Source organism: Spea bombifrons, chromosome 11 (assembly GCF_027358695.1).
Source record: "Spea bombifrons isolate aSpeBom1 chromosome 11, aSpeBom1.2.pri, whole genome shotgun sequence".
In the NCBI taxonomy this organism is placed as follows: Eukaryota; Metazoa; Chordata; class Amphibia; order Anura; family Pelobatidae; genus Spea; species Spea bombifrons.
The window spans coordinates 20,922,650-20,940,056 of NC_071097.1; the positions used below are offsets into that span (position 1 = coordinate 20,922,650).

At 38.0% G+C, this 17,407-nt stretch overlaps 1 protein-coding gene across 1 annotated transcript in view; it reads right to left on the reverse strand.

The window, feature by feature from the left end:
* WDR11 (WD repeat domain 11) overlaps positions 1–16,961 on the reverse strand; it is a 28,038-nt gene extending 11,077 nt beyond the window's left edge. The window contains exons 1-15 of the mRNA XM_053450249.1: positions 16,787–16,961; positions 13,285–13,396; positions 12,478–12,631; positions 12,164–12,337; positions 11,626–11,812; positions 10,607–10,772; positions 9,578–9,692; positions 8,007–8,205; positions 5,360–5,454; positions 4,765–4,944; positions 4,387–4,471; positions 3,884–3,990; positions 1,560–1,635; positions 1,184–1,292; positions 429–553 (exon numbers count right to left, since the gene is read on the reverse strand). Of these exons, the coding sequence (XP_053306224.1) occupies positions 429–553; positions 1,184–1,292; positions 1,560–1,635; positions 3,884–3,990; positions 4,387–4,471; positions 4,765–4,944; positions 5,360–5,454; positions 8,007–8,205; positions 9,578–9,692; positions 10,607–10,772; positions 11,626–11,812; positions 12,164–12,337; positions 12,478–12,631; positions 13,285–13,396; positions 16,787–16,872 (1,970 nt within the window). The 5' untranslated portion in view covers positions 16,873–16,961. The remainder of the gene's footprint in view (positions 1–428; positions 554–1,183; positions 1,293–1,559; positions 1,636–3,883; positions 3,991–4,386; positions 4,472–4,764; positions 4,945–5,359; positions 5,455–8,006; positions 8,206–9,577; positions 9,693–10,606; positions 10,773–11,625; positions 11,813–12,163; positions 12,338–12,477; positions 12,632–13,284; positions 13,397–16,786) is intronic.
* Between the last annotated feature and the right edge of the window lie 446 nt (positions 16,962–17,407).

Sequence of the window (17,407 nt, forward strand, 5' to 3'; positions counted from 1 at the left end):
TCACACAAAGTTAGATGTATAGATACGCAGGCATCCAGGGGATGTTATTACATCACTATACATCTAATCCTATGAATCACAGAAGTTGCAATTCATCAAGTGGAAATGTAACTGTTGGCTACCCACCGGCTACAAATATTATAGGTAGAACATCGCCTTTAGCATTTAGAGGATTAATGCATCGATGCACAAAAAAATAAAGAACTTCACAAATGAACAGTACTAATTATGAATTACTTATGCTCCACGTCAATATTCTAATCCTCACCTCTGCCAAGTCAATTACATGAAAATGGAGAAGTGGAGTATTTTTGCAGTCAGAGACATCTGTGTTACAGATCTTCTACTCTCACGTATGCATCGCATTGAAAGCTTGGTGAACGAGCCTTGAATTGTTACTGCGTTATTACAAAGTTGACAGATGTTACCTAATAACTGAAGACTCTACGCTGTTCAGCTCTGTGTCTGAGGAGACAGTCTGACGAGCCATTGCCTCACGGGCTGCCATCTGTTTCTTCCTGAGACTCTTCAAGTTGTGAGATGGGGACCATTCCTTAAAGACAAGGGCCTGTGTGTTAATTCATGGCCAGACAGCAGCAAGGCAAGTCACGTGATGACATAAATACATCCTAACCCTGCAATACTAAAAGAAAAATAATAAAATGACAATCCTGTTCCTCTCTACCTAAAAGGTCATGTTCCTGAATACTCGTTTTCCACCTTTTCACTGCTAACTAAATTATTGAGAGTGAAAACCCAGAGTACACACTATATATATATATATATATATATATATATATATATATATATATAAATTGTGTTTTTCAGAGTCTGCATATTGTCTTCTGTTTTGGTCTTTTTCAAGGCTAAACCTATTCTCTACAATATATGTGAAAGATTAAACAGAAGCGCGGCCACACATTTCACATTGCGCTTACTATAGTGCTAACCAGCATATGTAAACTTCTGCCTTGCATTATCTGGGATGAATAATCTCATAGAAGGGACACATCTGCTGTGTTGTATATCCTACATACTGATGTGCTCACCTTGGAGTGTTAGCTAAGTGTCTTTGACTTTTGCTATCCTCTGATCACATGCTTACACTCAGTAGAAGTGAAACGATGATGGCCAAAATAAGATCTAGCAAGCAATTTCCATAATAGAACAAAAAAATCCTTACCAGAGCTGTCACCGTTGGAAAGCTTTTAGACATCTCACGGAGCAGAGTGCAGGTCCGAATATCCCATAATTCCAATGGTTTGTCTTTAAACACAACTGCTAGGTACTGCCTGTAATATTCAAGGACACGTGTCAGGTCTTTGAGAGGAAGTACAATTTGCACAGTGCACAACATGAGAAGGATAAGCAAAGATGTTACACAAAACCAATTCATGAATCTGATTAACCTTTTAATTACTGGTCACACAAGACATTTCAGGTATGGTGTATTTGAAACCTCTGGCTTTGTACATGTTATGCTCTGAAATACCATGAAGAAAAAGCAGTAGCCATGCCCCGAAGCTTTCATTCTAATAATTGCTCATCTATAAACTTACTTGAGATGAGACACTTTAATCATCTCCATGGGCTGTTCATCATTACCCCTCTCCCCTCTAAACGGTAGACTCCTTCCTGGAAGTGAGACAACAGAAAAGAAGTGAAGCCGGGTCTTCTGTAATCACTATTATATCTGTAATGGCTAACTTCACTGAAACCATATAATGGTCAGGCAGACCAAAATATGAAGACAGAAATAAAAAGCACTTTTTAAACAATAAAATGTTCTAATGAGTACTCTACATTTCCAGAATGACCTTAGCATTTTAGCGTCATGTCCTTTGATGATTCTATTAATCTAATACCCAATTATTAATCCGATTTAAATTGTTTTTCCCTTAATATCTTCCTCTCTGTTTTAAGCGCGCTACCTCTAGTTCAGGTTGTGCTCATATCACAATGTGGCTCCTTATACACTTTAAAATGCCTTAAACGGTTTCACATTTGACTTCATTTTGTGAGCAGTTCCCCTAGCCCGTATATTTAGGGGACAATGATAGCTCTTCTTCACAATAAGCCATCAGAGCTTTAGGTCAAGAACAAGAAAACTAGATGAAGTTATATAATGTAGAAAAAAATCTCTGGCTGTCATATCAGTCCTGCAGAAAAAGCTATTATCTTATCTAATAATACATTATTTAAAGCCTCGCTGCAGTACAGAACTCTTCACATGAGCACAAGTGGATCAATCAATGTCTCATTCTGAAAGAGCCACCTGCGCTCCTGTGATAATGACCTGAAAACCCGCACTGCTGATGGACAAAATGTAAAAAACCTATTTCTATGTCTGGTTTTCAAAACTCTTTTGTCAAAGCACCACTAAAAGGAAACATTTCCATCCAAAGACCATAAACCGCTAAATTCTTAAGTAGGTAATGAAGTCCCCCCCTTGTCACATTCCGAAGTAATCCATTCATAAAAGAAGTCTCATCACCGTACCATCCAATGGAATGTTCCTTCTGATAAGACCATTACAATGGCTGCTATAGAGATCAAACACCGAAGAGGAATCACTTCATTATATTACACCAGTTGTGCATCGAAGGCAGGAAAATCCAGACTACATGACACATCGCAGATCATCTGCTTTTAAATACATTATTTGCAAATAGGGAACTGTGACCTCCTTTAACCAAGCCATGTATATAAAAAAAGAATAATGCAGCCATGCATGCAACATGCACTTGGTAATAGTAAGTAAACTTTCTACAAGTCCTCAAAAAAAATAAAAAAAATAAAGTAAGAACAGAAAAGCTGGTTGACCCATATCATAAGCCGACAATTTATAACTGCTTTAGAACTTTTCTTTTCTGAAGCCTTTGTCTTATTACATCAAAGTCTATGACTATTATTTAAACGGAGATCTTTTTTTCGAGTAATGTATTTCATGTCTTCTGTAAAATAAATACATTTCTCCTATACAACTGTAAACTCATTTATGTATTTGAATGTTTCTGTCATTATTTGATCTTGATCTTTATCAGTTCTTGCAGATCTGGAAAAACTGTCTTGATTACCCTAAAAGATGTCTCTGTAGACAAGAAAAAAGTATGGCGGATTTCATAAAATAGGCTGAAGACTTAAATGATTCAGTGGACAACATATTGATATGCAGAGTACAGGGATAAAGCAGTCTTCATTGCAGGTTGGTAGACAAAATGACCAAATGAAAGTCATGTAGACAAACGAAAAAACAAAAAGGTGCCCCTTTCTACAGCTGAGGAAGTATTTGAAACGCGTCCTGTATTTGGCGCCTGCCAGGCACAATTCTATCAGTGGTGAGTGGTTATTCTCTTCTTTTGTTACTCCTCGTCTCAATAGGGGGAGCGTTTTATAGAGGTCCTTTTAAGTATTTTTACTTTATATTTATGTTCATTACTTTGATTATAATATTATAATTATTTGAGTATATATATTTATATATTTTTTTTTATTATAATTTTTTATTGTGTTATTTATATTTATGTATTTATTAAAATTATCTATTTTTATATTGATTTAAGCGCTGTCTCTTGAGTGTTTTTTGCTTTTATAGGTTCTCCCTATTCTCTAGGGAGTTTCTTATTGTCAGGATTAGCTGCTTTGCTCTATACTGGTTGTTATCCATCTTTAAAGTCCAGTTTCCTTCCTTTTTGTATGGTTGGTAATTGAATTTTTTTTTGCTATTTATATTTCACACACAATAATTGATTACTATACATTTTGTGGATGTTCTTCTGTTCACATTTAAGCGCTGTATCTTTATTTCACATGTAAACAAGTTATTATGTTCAGGATGGGCACAAATAAGACATAAGGACAAATAAGACATAATAAATGTCACCTGTGAGAAGGTCCACCAGCTGAAGCTCGTTCCTCACCAGACCAAGGTTATTTGGAGTAGATGTAGCAAAAGAGAGGAAACTGGTGAGGCTGGTCCATTCAATGGCCCTAGAAGAAGGGTTGTGAAATGGGTAATTTTTACATCTCGCAGATGGGCACTGAAGTGATAAACATTAGGGATTAATTCCAATTCCTCTACATTCTATGTACATTTATGCAAGGCTCTGTGTGAAATTCCTAATGTAGATAACTTCAACCATAATTATGTGATACAACAGCAGAAACAGGCACTTGTTGACAAGGAAGGATCCTAATACACTTAGTTTTATTCATTAAGTGATGAACTGTGGGTGACTTACACTGAGATGGAGAGTTTTTAAAATCCAACACAACAAAAATATATTCATACAAAGATATATGTGCCAAAAATATGTTATGTGTACAATATGTCCTTTAACATTGCATATATCCAACCAAGTGATTTCAGTGTTTTAACACACTCACCTGACCTCACAGGAATGTATGTTTAACTCTTTGTGCAGCAGTCCACTGGTCAGGTTGTAGACAAAGACAGAGCCATTACTGGTACCTGCAACGAGAGGCACAAGTATTGTGTTTTCCTTGTCCCTCAGCACAAGTAACCCCTTCACATTCGGATCTAGAGAGATACTAGGGCTAGTGGAAATGATCAATTTAAGTGCAATCCAGCATCTTGTCAAAAATCTTCATATCAAAATAGTTTGGAAAATTGTAACACTAGCACTGTAAGTAATAATATACTCTGAAATAAGAAAGCAGTCTTAATTGTACCAGCCATGTAAATACTAATCACTGTGCATAATGCTCTCACAGTAAATTACTTGCACACACTGTAGCTCTTACCTATGGCCAGCAGGGGCTTGTACTGTGTAATGTTCTTGGTAGTTAGTGGAGGACACATTCTCACCACAAACGGTGGCTGGGGTAGCCCAGAGAGGAGGCCAGTAAGGAGAAACTTCAGGTGGACTTCTTGAAGAAGGGAACCAGATAGCTGAGCGTCACCAGCCTGCATGCTCTGCCCAGCTGTGAAATCATGCAAATATTCCAACAAGAATACATCACACGTTACTGTATAGAACTGAAGAGTGACAGGATTGATTCTAGAGGATCTACTTTACTGAAAGGGTGGTAGAAGTGGTAGAAACTAATACAGTGAGTGAACTTAAACATACATGAGATAAGCGTATGATTAAAACCAAGACCAAGTATATGAATAAGGCCAAGGAATGACTATGGCCAAGTCTTTACTTTAAGAAAAACAATGGGCAGACTAGATGGGCCAAATGGTTCTTTTCATTCATCAGATTCTGTTTGTATTGTAGTGCATTTGCATTACTATAAAAGAAATACAATCAGAGCAATTGGTTTCATAGCAGAAGGAAAGAGACATAGCACATAGACAGTCATTACACAGGACAATATTGAAAATGTGTCTCACCAATCATACTGTCCAGTGAAAGGTCATTGACTTTTCTTTGAAGAGGTCCCACTGGTTTCCCACAGAATGAATGTGGAGCGTATAAAGCGGCAGTGCTGTGGAAATAATGTAAGAGATGGAAAATATAATCAGGACTCGTGGCCTATTTACAACAGCTGGGCGAAGTTCCATCAAGCTATAACGTATCCGCAAAGCTGTCTGTCAGCTGTTCTATTACTGTATCTTTCTGTGATAATACAACAAGCAAGATTTAATAAAGGGAGATTTAGCCATAATTTTTTGGAAAGCATTTTTGCCAATAATGAAAAATGCGCTGGGATTAAAGGAAGTATTATTTCCCTATATGAAAATCTCCAAGCTTTGACTTAAAGGTGCTGTTCCTCTTACTCTGCTGAATTTAACACTTGTGTAGCTAAAAAGAGCATTAGAAACCCCACTCCTAGTTCCCAGAAACAATTCTTTAATGTGGAAAAATTTGCCTCATACTTTTAGCCTGCGGCCCTTAATTGTCATGTGGCATTAAATCAGGCACTGATAAGCTGTTGTCCTAAAAACTGAATTAAGTCTTCTTAAAATTTTCCATGTTGTTTTTATGTAATGAAACTTTTAGGGGAAATAAAATTATAGATCTGCTCGGGCTGATTTGCTGAGTATACTAGAAAGTATAATTAACGCTTCAAATAGGTTATTTAGCCTTGTTATGTGTTGTCAGTCAAACACAAATGTATTTTCCTTTTCCATTTAAACTAATCACAAATATCTATTTACAGACATTAAAAACCTTTCACCTGATTTAGCACAAAAAAAGTGTTTTTAAAAGGGAGCCCCCCATGTTTTTTTTTTAGAATGGAAAGTTGATGTACTAGAAGGGATGCAGTTATAGTGTTTATGTCCCATTCTCTTTCTGGTGCCACAGGTTCAGAGAGTGAACACAACCACTCAGGAAGGGGACTCGATGTATATGCCTGATGAGATTCGCTCATGAGTCTCAAAAGCGATCATGTGCACACTTTCAATATACTTCCCCTGTTTGCTAGATTCAGAGAGTGACCGCAGCAAACCCTTACACACAAACTGCGTATAAGCCTGTAAAAAGCATTACAAATAAGACAGAGCTAGGCTATTTATTTGCTTTTTTTAATTAGTTTTACTGTTCCACTGCGCACACCTGAAAATCACATTTATACCATTCTGGGGAAGGTTTCACAGACTACATGCTGATTGCAGCCCTGAATAACCTGACAGCAACAAATAGCTGAGGGCAAATGTACTGTATATGAGGGGATTCTACAGAACGCCCCATATAATTTAAACGGGGAGCACACAGCATTTTAAAGGGACAACTCAGCTATCATATACATATCCATATGATGGTCGGGGTGTTCCTTAAATACCTAGTACATTATAATGCTGTAAAGCATGTAGAAATATAAGGTGCTTTAAACCCTTAAGGACTCGGCTGTTTTTCTTAAATTTTGTACCCTTCTTGACCGATGCTGTTTTAACGCTTCTGCAGGGTTTGCAGGGCTACCACATCAATGTCTGGCTCAGTGTATAGTGATGGGAGTTATGCTGTACCACCATCAATGTCTGTCTCAGTATATAGTAATACAAGTTATGATGTACCACCATCATTTGGCTGTACCACCGTCAATGTCTGTCTCAGTATATTGTGATATGAGTTATGCTGTACCTTTGTCAATGTCTGGTTCAGTATATAGTGATAGGAGTTAAGTTACTGCCAAACAATACCCCAATGTGTCATCAGCAGCGTTTCCCGAGTATAGTGATACCACCCATGCATAGGTTTGGCGGGTTGTTTGGTGGATAAAAGGCCATGTGTGTATTTTTCAACTTGAAATTTCAACATCTGGTCATCTTACCCTCATGTTTTATTTGGTACACCTGTGAAGATGTCAGTTTCAATTTACCCCCCAAAAAAACATTTTCAAATGGTGGTATTTTAACACTTTCAATGCTAAGATTTTTAGGAAGATACAGCACCAATTTTAGGACTTGCTCATAATGGTGTCATCACTGGAGTCTTTTTTATTTTTAGATTTTATTACATTGTTATTTTTAGTTTACTGATTATATGGTGATTAATAGCCTGGTCTCCACTGACCTGCATGGTTGGCTTCAGTACCTGAACAGACCCTCTAGGAGCTCTCTTAATTTTTATTGGGCGCCGCAATCTTGTGAGAGGCAGGATGCTCGCTATGGCGCTTGTGATCGCTCTCAATATTGAGGAATTGCAGCAACACCGTTTGAGCGAAGAAAGCGATTGTTGATTGATTGATTTCTACACTCGTTCAACCCCATGATGTGCCAGGCACATCATTCTCCTTACCTGTATGTTTTTCTGTGACGTGTCTGGCATGTCACTGGTCGTTAAGTGGTTAATGAAAAACTGTATTGAATAAGACTACTCAAGACCAAATTAAGCTCAAGACAAAAGGGTTTGTGTCCTTACAAAGTGACCACTTAGTTCCAGGAAACTATTGCATAACTGTAGAAAACATACTGCGAAGTGCAAGTTGCTCAGCAACATCACATTTTAAGAAGCGGCAGATAATGTTAACCCTTATCTGATGAACATCAATAAGCAAGCACAACTATAATAAAGATAGTGAAATCACAGCATTACCCAGCATTTCGTGTCCTCCTCCCCAGTACACTGGACTTCAGCTCCCATATCATCACTCGACCATCACTAATCACCAAGGCAACTGCATTCTCATTGATGGGACTGCATGTTATGCTGTATGGGCGCACTGTCTTTGTGACTCGGATGGCATCACACTGGCAGCGCAGATCATAAGTCATCTCCTGCACAGCATCAGAGTCTTAGAAGACAAATTATGTTATTAGTCCATAAAGAGCGCACAGTTTCCTTCGGGACGAGTCATATAATCTGCACTATTCATATTCCAAATGCAACGTGGGGCATGATGAACAAGGCTGTTTTTACGTTATCCACAGGGATTAATTTAGCTTGAAGAGCTCAAAACACAATAGAGCTTGCGTTTTTATAGCTGGTATAAAATCATTTTCCATCCACTGCCTGAGAGTTTCCAATAACTCACACAAAAATTGTGCCTCAAGCTTTCATTTATGTTGGTTTAATTAAAAAAAAAAAAAAAACTGGAAATATCTCTGCAGAGGTTACAGATACTTTTTGAAATTGTACAAAAAGCTAGAAGGCAGATAATTATGAGTATAAACTAATACAAGAGTTGGAGGGGAAAATGTCACTATACTGGGAAGATACTGGTTTTTTAGCGCTGCAATTCTAGTGTGTGAGTCAGACACTCATCATCGGGGCATTCGCATCAATTTTTCATAGAACCATTTGTACTCATTGTGTCCCCCTGCCGATGTCTGTCACCCCAACAGCTGTTACGTTATATAAAATTCAGGTTGATGCCCTTTCTTTTAAGATTAGTTTGCAGGTTTTCAGTCACCTCATTTAGATGATCACCATGGTGACACAGTATACTAAGCGCTGATAGAAAAAGGAGCAATTAATCTTTATTGCTGATTTTGTAACACCGTGGCAGATATAGAATACAAACAGGGGCAGCTCTAAATTCTCAAGGTCCCTTTGAGAAAAGATTTATCTCGATCTGCCTTAAACACAATTAGCAAAAAATAATCATTATGCAATGACTAAGGAACACAACTGATTGACTTTGTTATAAAGAAAAGTGCTTCTTGTATAGTGTTGCACAGACTATGTGTCAAGCTTGTGTTGAATATTAACCACTCATTCCCCAAGGCATTTATAGTGACCCTGCTTATATGGTAGTGCCACCCATTTACGTGGTGCTTTGTATAATGGTATTAGATATTCTACATAACGGTATAAAGGTAGTATACTTTGCCAGTATAATAGTGATATACATACTTTGTAACCCTTTGCATAATGGTAGTATAGTTTTTGGCAGATAAATTGTTAGTATACAGATGTTTGCAGGCTGCATGGCAGAAGGGGTATAGAATTGTTATTATTATTTATTGTTTTATATAACACAGTAGACAACAATTTGACTGAAACAATAGGTGAGAAGGGCCCTGCTCTGTATTGTGCTCTGTATATTGGCAGTAGATTCACTGTGTAACAAGAATGATCTGTATAATGGTAGTACAGATAATATGATATAATTGCACATTGTATGGTGGTACTGGTTATAGTCCGGTTGTAGTTAACATTCTCACCTGCCTCCTCGTTTGGTGCTCCTGAGCTGCCACAGCTTTGTCTTCCAACACGCAGGGTGATGCAGCCATTCTCGTGGAGACAAAAAAGCACATCCCTTTGAAAGCATGGGGTGACCTGGGCAGGGAAGATTCAACCCCCATAAATGCAGAGAAAATGGACAAGCCTGGGCTAAGTCAACTGAAGAAATTGTGACAATTATAAAACCACGCATTCAGTCAAGAAACTTTACAACAACCCCCCTGGTCCCAGAAATTAAATTCTACTTTATTCCCTTGGATGTGTTTTGACAATTATGTTTGATAGAAGGTTTAAGAAAGGCTCTGGTGCTCAGGTGAACTCAGTAAAAACATACAGGAACTTCTAAAATTCAACTGCAGGACAACTGCAGGGCTTACTGCAACTTGGAAAGCTAACCCATGCTTTCCAATTTCAAGACAGACTAAGCCATTATTATCTCTAATAAAAATAAAGAAATCATGGAACAAAGTGGTTTGAGCATTTTGACATATTGAAACTTATGTCGGAGTGAGAGGTAACGCAATGGTCTGTAAATCTCATTTAGATGTCTGTCCTCTAATAGACTGAGTAGTCTTGCAGAACCAATTGTACCACGTAAGCTTAGACGAGGTGTGCCTGGCATTGTCCTGGTTAAGAAAGCTTTGACAAATGTATGAAGCTAGAATTCAGAAATATAAATATGGAAGCAAAGGAAAGACACATTCACATAGATCAGCATGAAAATATATAAAAGCTACCAGCAACTATACTTTATTCTATCCTTGGTTAACCCCTTAATGACAAAGCCCGTACATGTACGGGCTCAAAATCCATTGTTTTCAATTGGATTATGGTGTGCACCCAAGCATTGATACAATACGAAGGCACATCTTTACAGCAAACATGCAGAAGCTCAATCACAAAATACACTTTTTATAAACCCAGCTGTGACCTGCTACTAAAACATTTGAAATCATTAAGAGACTGGTGGGACAAGTGCAAGTCAATCACGTATCTCTATATGTCTCTACCTGCAAGAAAGGAACACCAGTCCTCTCGATGGCTACCACTCCAACAGTTTGGTTGACCTCCAGGTCCAAGATCAAGATCTCCCGCGGGTAAAGTAACAGCATGTGGTTGCGTTTGGAAGGCAAATATGAGAGTTGCAAACACTCATTAAGTGTCACTGCCTCTGCACTGCAAGAGCAACAAAACAAATATACCGGTATAAAAACAAATATAAAAACAGTTGGTTTTAGCAAGGAGCTGGATAGGCCACCAAGCCATGCTTTTCACCAATGCCCCTTTTTTTTCAGTTTTTTCACAAATAGTATTGCCATACAAAATTGTCTTTGACAGTCGGCCAACTTCACATGGATAATTAGCTGCTCAGGTGCTACTTGCACCATTTTTAATTTTATTTTTTTCCCATATTTTTTGATTGCATACATTACATTGTTTAATTATGGAGGTCTAGGATCATAGCCAATATAATTTAACCATTGAAAAAAATGTCAATCCTTTAACAAATCAATTTATGTACTAGCACATCTGCACATTTTAACATTGTGCCCTTGTAGAAAACAGTGCTTTATATAGAATTTATTTAACCATAAAAATTTTATTAAAAAAATGGTTATGACATTCATTACATTTGAGCTGTGCAACATAATTCAGCAGAACAATAGGAAGTTATTATCATTGCTACAAACTACAAACATATGCATAATATTGACTGTTTTCCTGGAAGGTAAATCTTTTTTTTTTCACACCAAACAATCACTAGGCTAGGAAAAATCAGTAGGTTGCCCAATGCCACACCACCAAAAATAGTAAATGGACAATTAGTTTTTTTTTTCTACAATCTGTCAGGGGATTTCTATCATAGTACATCTAAATGATCCAAAGCATAATCTGCTGTAACACCGACCTTGTGTTGCAATATCACATGTGGCAAGTTTCACAATGGAATGTCTTGCATTATTCTCCCTTTGCACCTACAGGTCGGTGGGGAAGCAGTATATTTCATTTACTTCCAGTTCACACTCACCTGGGTTTCTCATTAGTGATAAGAACCTTAACCTTGTTGAGTGCCTTCTTGGCACCAGTTGCAGTAGTTGGCTTGGAGTGAGCCGGACTGGCATGGGGGCTGGATATATACACTTTTCGTCCGGTGCTTGTAGGTGGTTTGGAGGGTGAAAAGTCAGACACAAACACAATCCCCTCGCTGGTCAGCACTATGGATTGACAGTATAAAAGGGGATCAGATATAAGTTCACCAGGAGACACATTACATGGTTTTCTGGAATGCACTTTGCTTTGATTTGTTCCAGTTTTGCCTTGGCCTTATGTTCCATGATATGTATCTTATCACTAGGGGGTATAAACATAAATACCTATGTCCTCCATGCAATAACATTTTATGCAGGAAACCCACTATGTTTATAAGGCTACATCTAATGTGGTATGGCAAGGCTCATAATGTATGACTTTAACTTTAATGAAAACTCTTAAGAATATCTCTGTACAAATTGAGTGAATATCAGCAGTACAGTAAGTTGGATGTTTTATTTATTTCTGAGACTCACAGGCAAGCTGAGAAGGCTGGAAAGGATTGAAGGAAAAAGACAGGATGTTTTCAGCATAGCTTTTCTTCCACAGTTTGGTGCCAGTGTCTGCATTCCAGAGCACAATGAGGTTGGGGGGATGAACAGCTAAGAGCAGATCACGAGATGCATCCTGGCTCCAGAGCCACTGCATGTCTGGAGAAAAGGCACAGATTGAAACCCTTGATTCTTTTTAACAATGTAACATAATGCAGTCTTCAGAACGGAACTACTGGCGTATACAAATTTGAATATTTAAAGTGCACCTAGTCTGTAGCGGTTGCATTTTCCCTTACCATGGATGGGCTTTGAATGCTCTTGTATTTCACATCTTGTTGTCCCCGACATAACATCCCAGACAACAATTTTCCCACTGGCATCAGCAGATGCCAAGCGCAGGGCGTATGGGGATCCCAAATTGTGGTGGTAATTCTCCCTGGCCCATTTGACCTACAAGAGGAAAAAAAGAAAAGTAAAACATTAGTTAACAGCACTAGAGCTACACATAGACCATAGACACAGAAAACCTACATCAAAAGCAGTAAATAGGCACTGAACATAATCTTCAGAGAGTACACACATTAGACAAGAATTCTGCATTACTTTACACTTTAAATTATTGTTAAAAAGTTATATGTGTCAAAGACGAATGATCTAAAACATGTCACGGGGAACTTCTTAAAAATGTCACTGAACTTAATTCGCTTTGAATCTGTAGCAGTTGCTTCCAGGACCAAAGAGCTTGTCTGCAGCATACTAATTAGACTTAAACAAAGCTACGTTCAGAACATACTGAACATGACTGAATCTACATCAACACCCTAGGGAGACAGAAAGAAACAAGTTATAGCTCTTGCGCACATCCCTCCCCAAGCAGGAGCTGAACACAAGAGATGAAACATTTAACTATCTTCACACTATTTCAGTACTTTAGCTCAGTATCCAAACACAAAACAAACAGATAAGGCCCCAGGCACAGCGTAGAGTCATCACGGACAGATGGCTTCATGTTCTGCTGAAGCACAAGAGTAAGGCTGTTAAATTAGACTCATATTTTTATTCTACAAAGCACATATCACAACCAGGAAAGAGTGAACACTTACCTTGACCACATTGGCTTTGTGCTTTTCTAAGACTTGAAGGGTCTGTGCAGAGCTTGGATCTACCACAAGGACAAGGGAATGACAGCCGTATGCAATGAGACCTTGACAACCCCTAGAAAGAAGACAGTTTTAGTTAAAGTATATTAAATAGAACATCACAAAAAAATCTGCCAAAAACAATAAAGGTATCTTCCCTCTCTGAATATTTTTATCAAGAGTTTGGACTGGTTTTTGTACTGTTGTTTGGCAACCTATAAGCACTATAAGCATTATTATGGTTTTGATGGATCTAGACATTACTGATAATGATGGCCTCTTAAGTACATCGACACCCCACAACGTTTCAATGGCCAAATAGGGACACTTTGGGTATGCGCTTAGAGGTGCGACTATGGATGTGGCTTTACTGAGACTTTTTAATGGGTCTTTGTAGCCTTAATGAAGTTTAGAAAAGAATGTATTTTTTGTATAACTTAAAGGGTCATTAACCACCATATGCACTTTAACTCATTCATGACAATGGCTGATTTTAGATTCTGTACCCTTTGTGACAATGGCTTTATATGGTTTTAATATTTCTGTGGTGCTCACGTTTAGCTTTAATTTTCTTCTTTCTCATTGAGTGAACCCACACGTTATATATTTTTTTCCAGGGCAGGAAGGGCTTTCTTGAGATACCATTATTATGATTGTGGGGGGTTTTTTCACCATAAAAATATACCCATCTTTACCCATCTACAAAATCTAATGAAAAAACTGCTAAATAGAGTCTACTATTTGTCCTGAGTTTAGAAATACTCAATGTTTTTATGTTTTTTGTTTGCAAGTTATAGGTCAATAAGTACAAGTAGATAATCTGGTCACATTAAAGTGTGTATGTATATATTTAATATACACACAATGTACATATCAGCTTTAAATGTGTGTCTGTTTACAGGAAATCATAACAAATGCATGTTTTGTATAAAGTTATTTTTTCTAGCAAGGCAATGTTCTATTAAATCTGACACCAGCCAAAGGTACAAGAAAATTATTTGAAGAAAAAGAAATGTGCACCTTTCTCTTATCAGAAAATATGCTTTCTTTCTTGGTATACATGCCTGTTTGGCAATAAAATATTTGATTGTAAAAAATTGGAAATCACAAAATATACCTACTTGGTTTCAGTTTGAAAACCAATTGGTTTATCAAATTGAAATGGAAAGAAATCGAAACAAAATAGCAGAAGGCTTTAAAATTTGGGAAGTAGTATTGGGAAAAAAAAAGTCAAGAGTAACATCTAAACCAAACAATATGTGACGCCTCTATATCTGCTGAGAGTTCTCCCTCCTTAATCAAAGTACCGCGATTTGATTAACGTGATCAAGCATTTATTAAGATAATGAATAATTTTAATGTTTGACTGTTTGTATAGATTGTTATGTTGTGCAAGTCTTTGTCCTTTTTCTATTTTTATATGTTTAATTTAAATATATATATATATATGCTTTATCTCAATTTGAAAGTAAATAAAGGCATAATAGTAAGAAAAATTTGTTTATAGAGATTACAAGCTTCAACACATTTTATCATATGAAACCATCAGTGACAGGAAAGCATTCACGCATTCACTTGGTGGTCTGAAGAGACCCTCGCCCACAGTCCCTTTCACATCTGCAGAAGGTTAGGATGTACAAAAGCTGCCCCTCTTTCATGTTGCCCCGATAGATGTATTCGGTAACTAGTGAATGTGTGTAGGACTTGAAACACTTCAACTGACATCTGTCAACATTTATCATGATGGGTCATGGTGACTTTCTCCTGCAAACGGATCCGAGTTAACTCTGCATTCAAGGCCGCTTTATTCAGCGGGCAAAGTGGCCAAAGTTACATCACAAGGTGTTTTGAGTGTAATTTTATCAAATCAGTTGTGCATTATCCATGCCCAAATCGACCAAAATGTTGGACCGCACTTAAATATTTTGGTATAGTAAAAAATGAGCCCATAGAAACACTATTCAGGACACAAGACAACAAATCAATGAAAGAGGCGCTCTACCTATCACATGTAACAATCTTCGAGAGATTTAGCAAAACACCCACCCCACACACCATGCATTTGCCTCTTTATCCACCGCCCAACTCGTAGGCTTGAAGGCGATTCGTTCAAGCAGCCAATAGTGGCACAAATACTGGACCACGGAAAACAGCTGCAGCCTCTGCTTCTTCTAATGGTACTATCATTTTTTTTCAATACAGGTTAAAAAATGCACATTAAAGTATTTACAAAGTACTTAAACGTGTATTACTCACTATTAACCCCACCTCGTGTTGTGATCATAATATCGACAGCATTGCATGAACATATTTATTAGCTTAATTTGACTACAGGTGTTATAAGTTCAACATGTTACCCATAGCATGTTTTAATATACATAAAATATGCACATTTTATTTTACTAATTACTAATATTTCTATCTAGCTGGTACTTTGATGTTTCTAAAGAAGACAATAACTTGGCCATTTATTCATGTGAGATCCTCAAGGCTCCTTACCCAGGGGTTAGTTATAAAAATCCAGAGCAAAGTTTGCAGTAGTCCTATCAACATCAGGGTTGTGCTTAGGCGGGTGCTGCAGGCGTACGGCACCCAGCAAGGTCACATAACTTATGTGAGCCCACAGTAGTAGGGTGGCAGCACCTTGCATGGAGAGTGCGAGGGAAGACAGGGCTCAGCGTGAGGCAAAAGGGAGGAAGACAAGGCTAACGGTACTGATGATGACAGAAGGGGAGTGTGTGTGTCTGTATGACTAAGTGTGTGTTACTGTATGGCAGCAGGGTGCGCATGTTAGTGGGTGTGTCTGTTCCTGTATGGTGTTCAGAGTGTGTGTTAGTGCATGGTGTTAGCGTGTGTGTCAGCACATGGTGCTATATTGTGGGTATGTCTGTGTAAGTGTATGGTGTTAGCGTGTGTGTCAGAACATGGTGCTATATTGTGAGTATGTCTGTGTAAGTGTATGGTGTTAGCGTGTGTGTGTCAGCACATGGTGTGTACGCGTATGTTGTTAAGAGTGAGCTTGAGTGTTGTATGAATATGTACATGTGTTTTCATTACAGAGGGAGAGGTTGGTACACCAGGGCCCTTCTAAGCCTCCGATCAGCAGGAACATTATAATGTGTGGGACAAGAATGAGTGACATTAGAATGTTTTGCAATGAACTTTATTAAACAATTCTGTAGAATAGTCTAAACAAAACCTTCAGAGAAAATCTAGGTAATGGTCCTTATTAGTTACTTATTTCAATAAATATACATATCATTAGTTATCTATAACCCATCACATAACTTGTCATATTTAATACGAGTTCACTCAGATGTACTATAGACCTGCTAAATCATTTCAGTTTACAAAGGGAAGCAGAACAGGTCGTTATGTCGGACTAGAAGCTTGCACTATAGCGCTACATACGTTTAATTAGCCTTGACGCCTACTGACCTATGACCTCTGCCCTGAAATAACTTACCAGTCCAGCGCCCCCTTGTTGTGCTGGGTCAGGGCCCCTGTAAGGGTGCGAGTGGACAGCTTAATGTTTACGGTAAACGGAATCATTGTTGGGCTGCAGAAGTGATAACGAAGCACCGATGGATGTTACAAGGCAGCTAACGCGAAGCAAGCTGCCATAGAATCCACAACATTTCCGGGTCTGTGAGGCGGAAGGGAGACTTCCGGGTAAAGCTGGAAGAAACGTGATGTCGAGACCGCCATCATAAAAGAGGGCAGCTTCCTCTGCCTTGCGTGTAATTAATTATTAGTCGTAGGTCGAGGTTATGCCAATAAAGTTTGTGCTGATCGCCGCTTAGCACAAACCGACAGACAGATTGCCAGCAAGTCTAACGCTAAAGTCATGATTTAATAATTTATAATAATTTTAATATTTTCCTCCAAAAGCTGGCCCAATCTTTTAAATTCAGCTCTGGGCCAAAGTTTTAACTTGGTATCTTATGAATGGTAATTTAGTATTCAAACACTGTAGGTTAGGGTGACCATAAGTCTCCTTTTTTGGAGCAGTCTGCTTGTTTTTAGTTCTATATGGGGCCTGCCATACCTTTTTGTTTCTGTAAGTAGAAATTGTTGTTATGCTGTA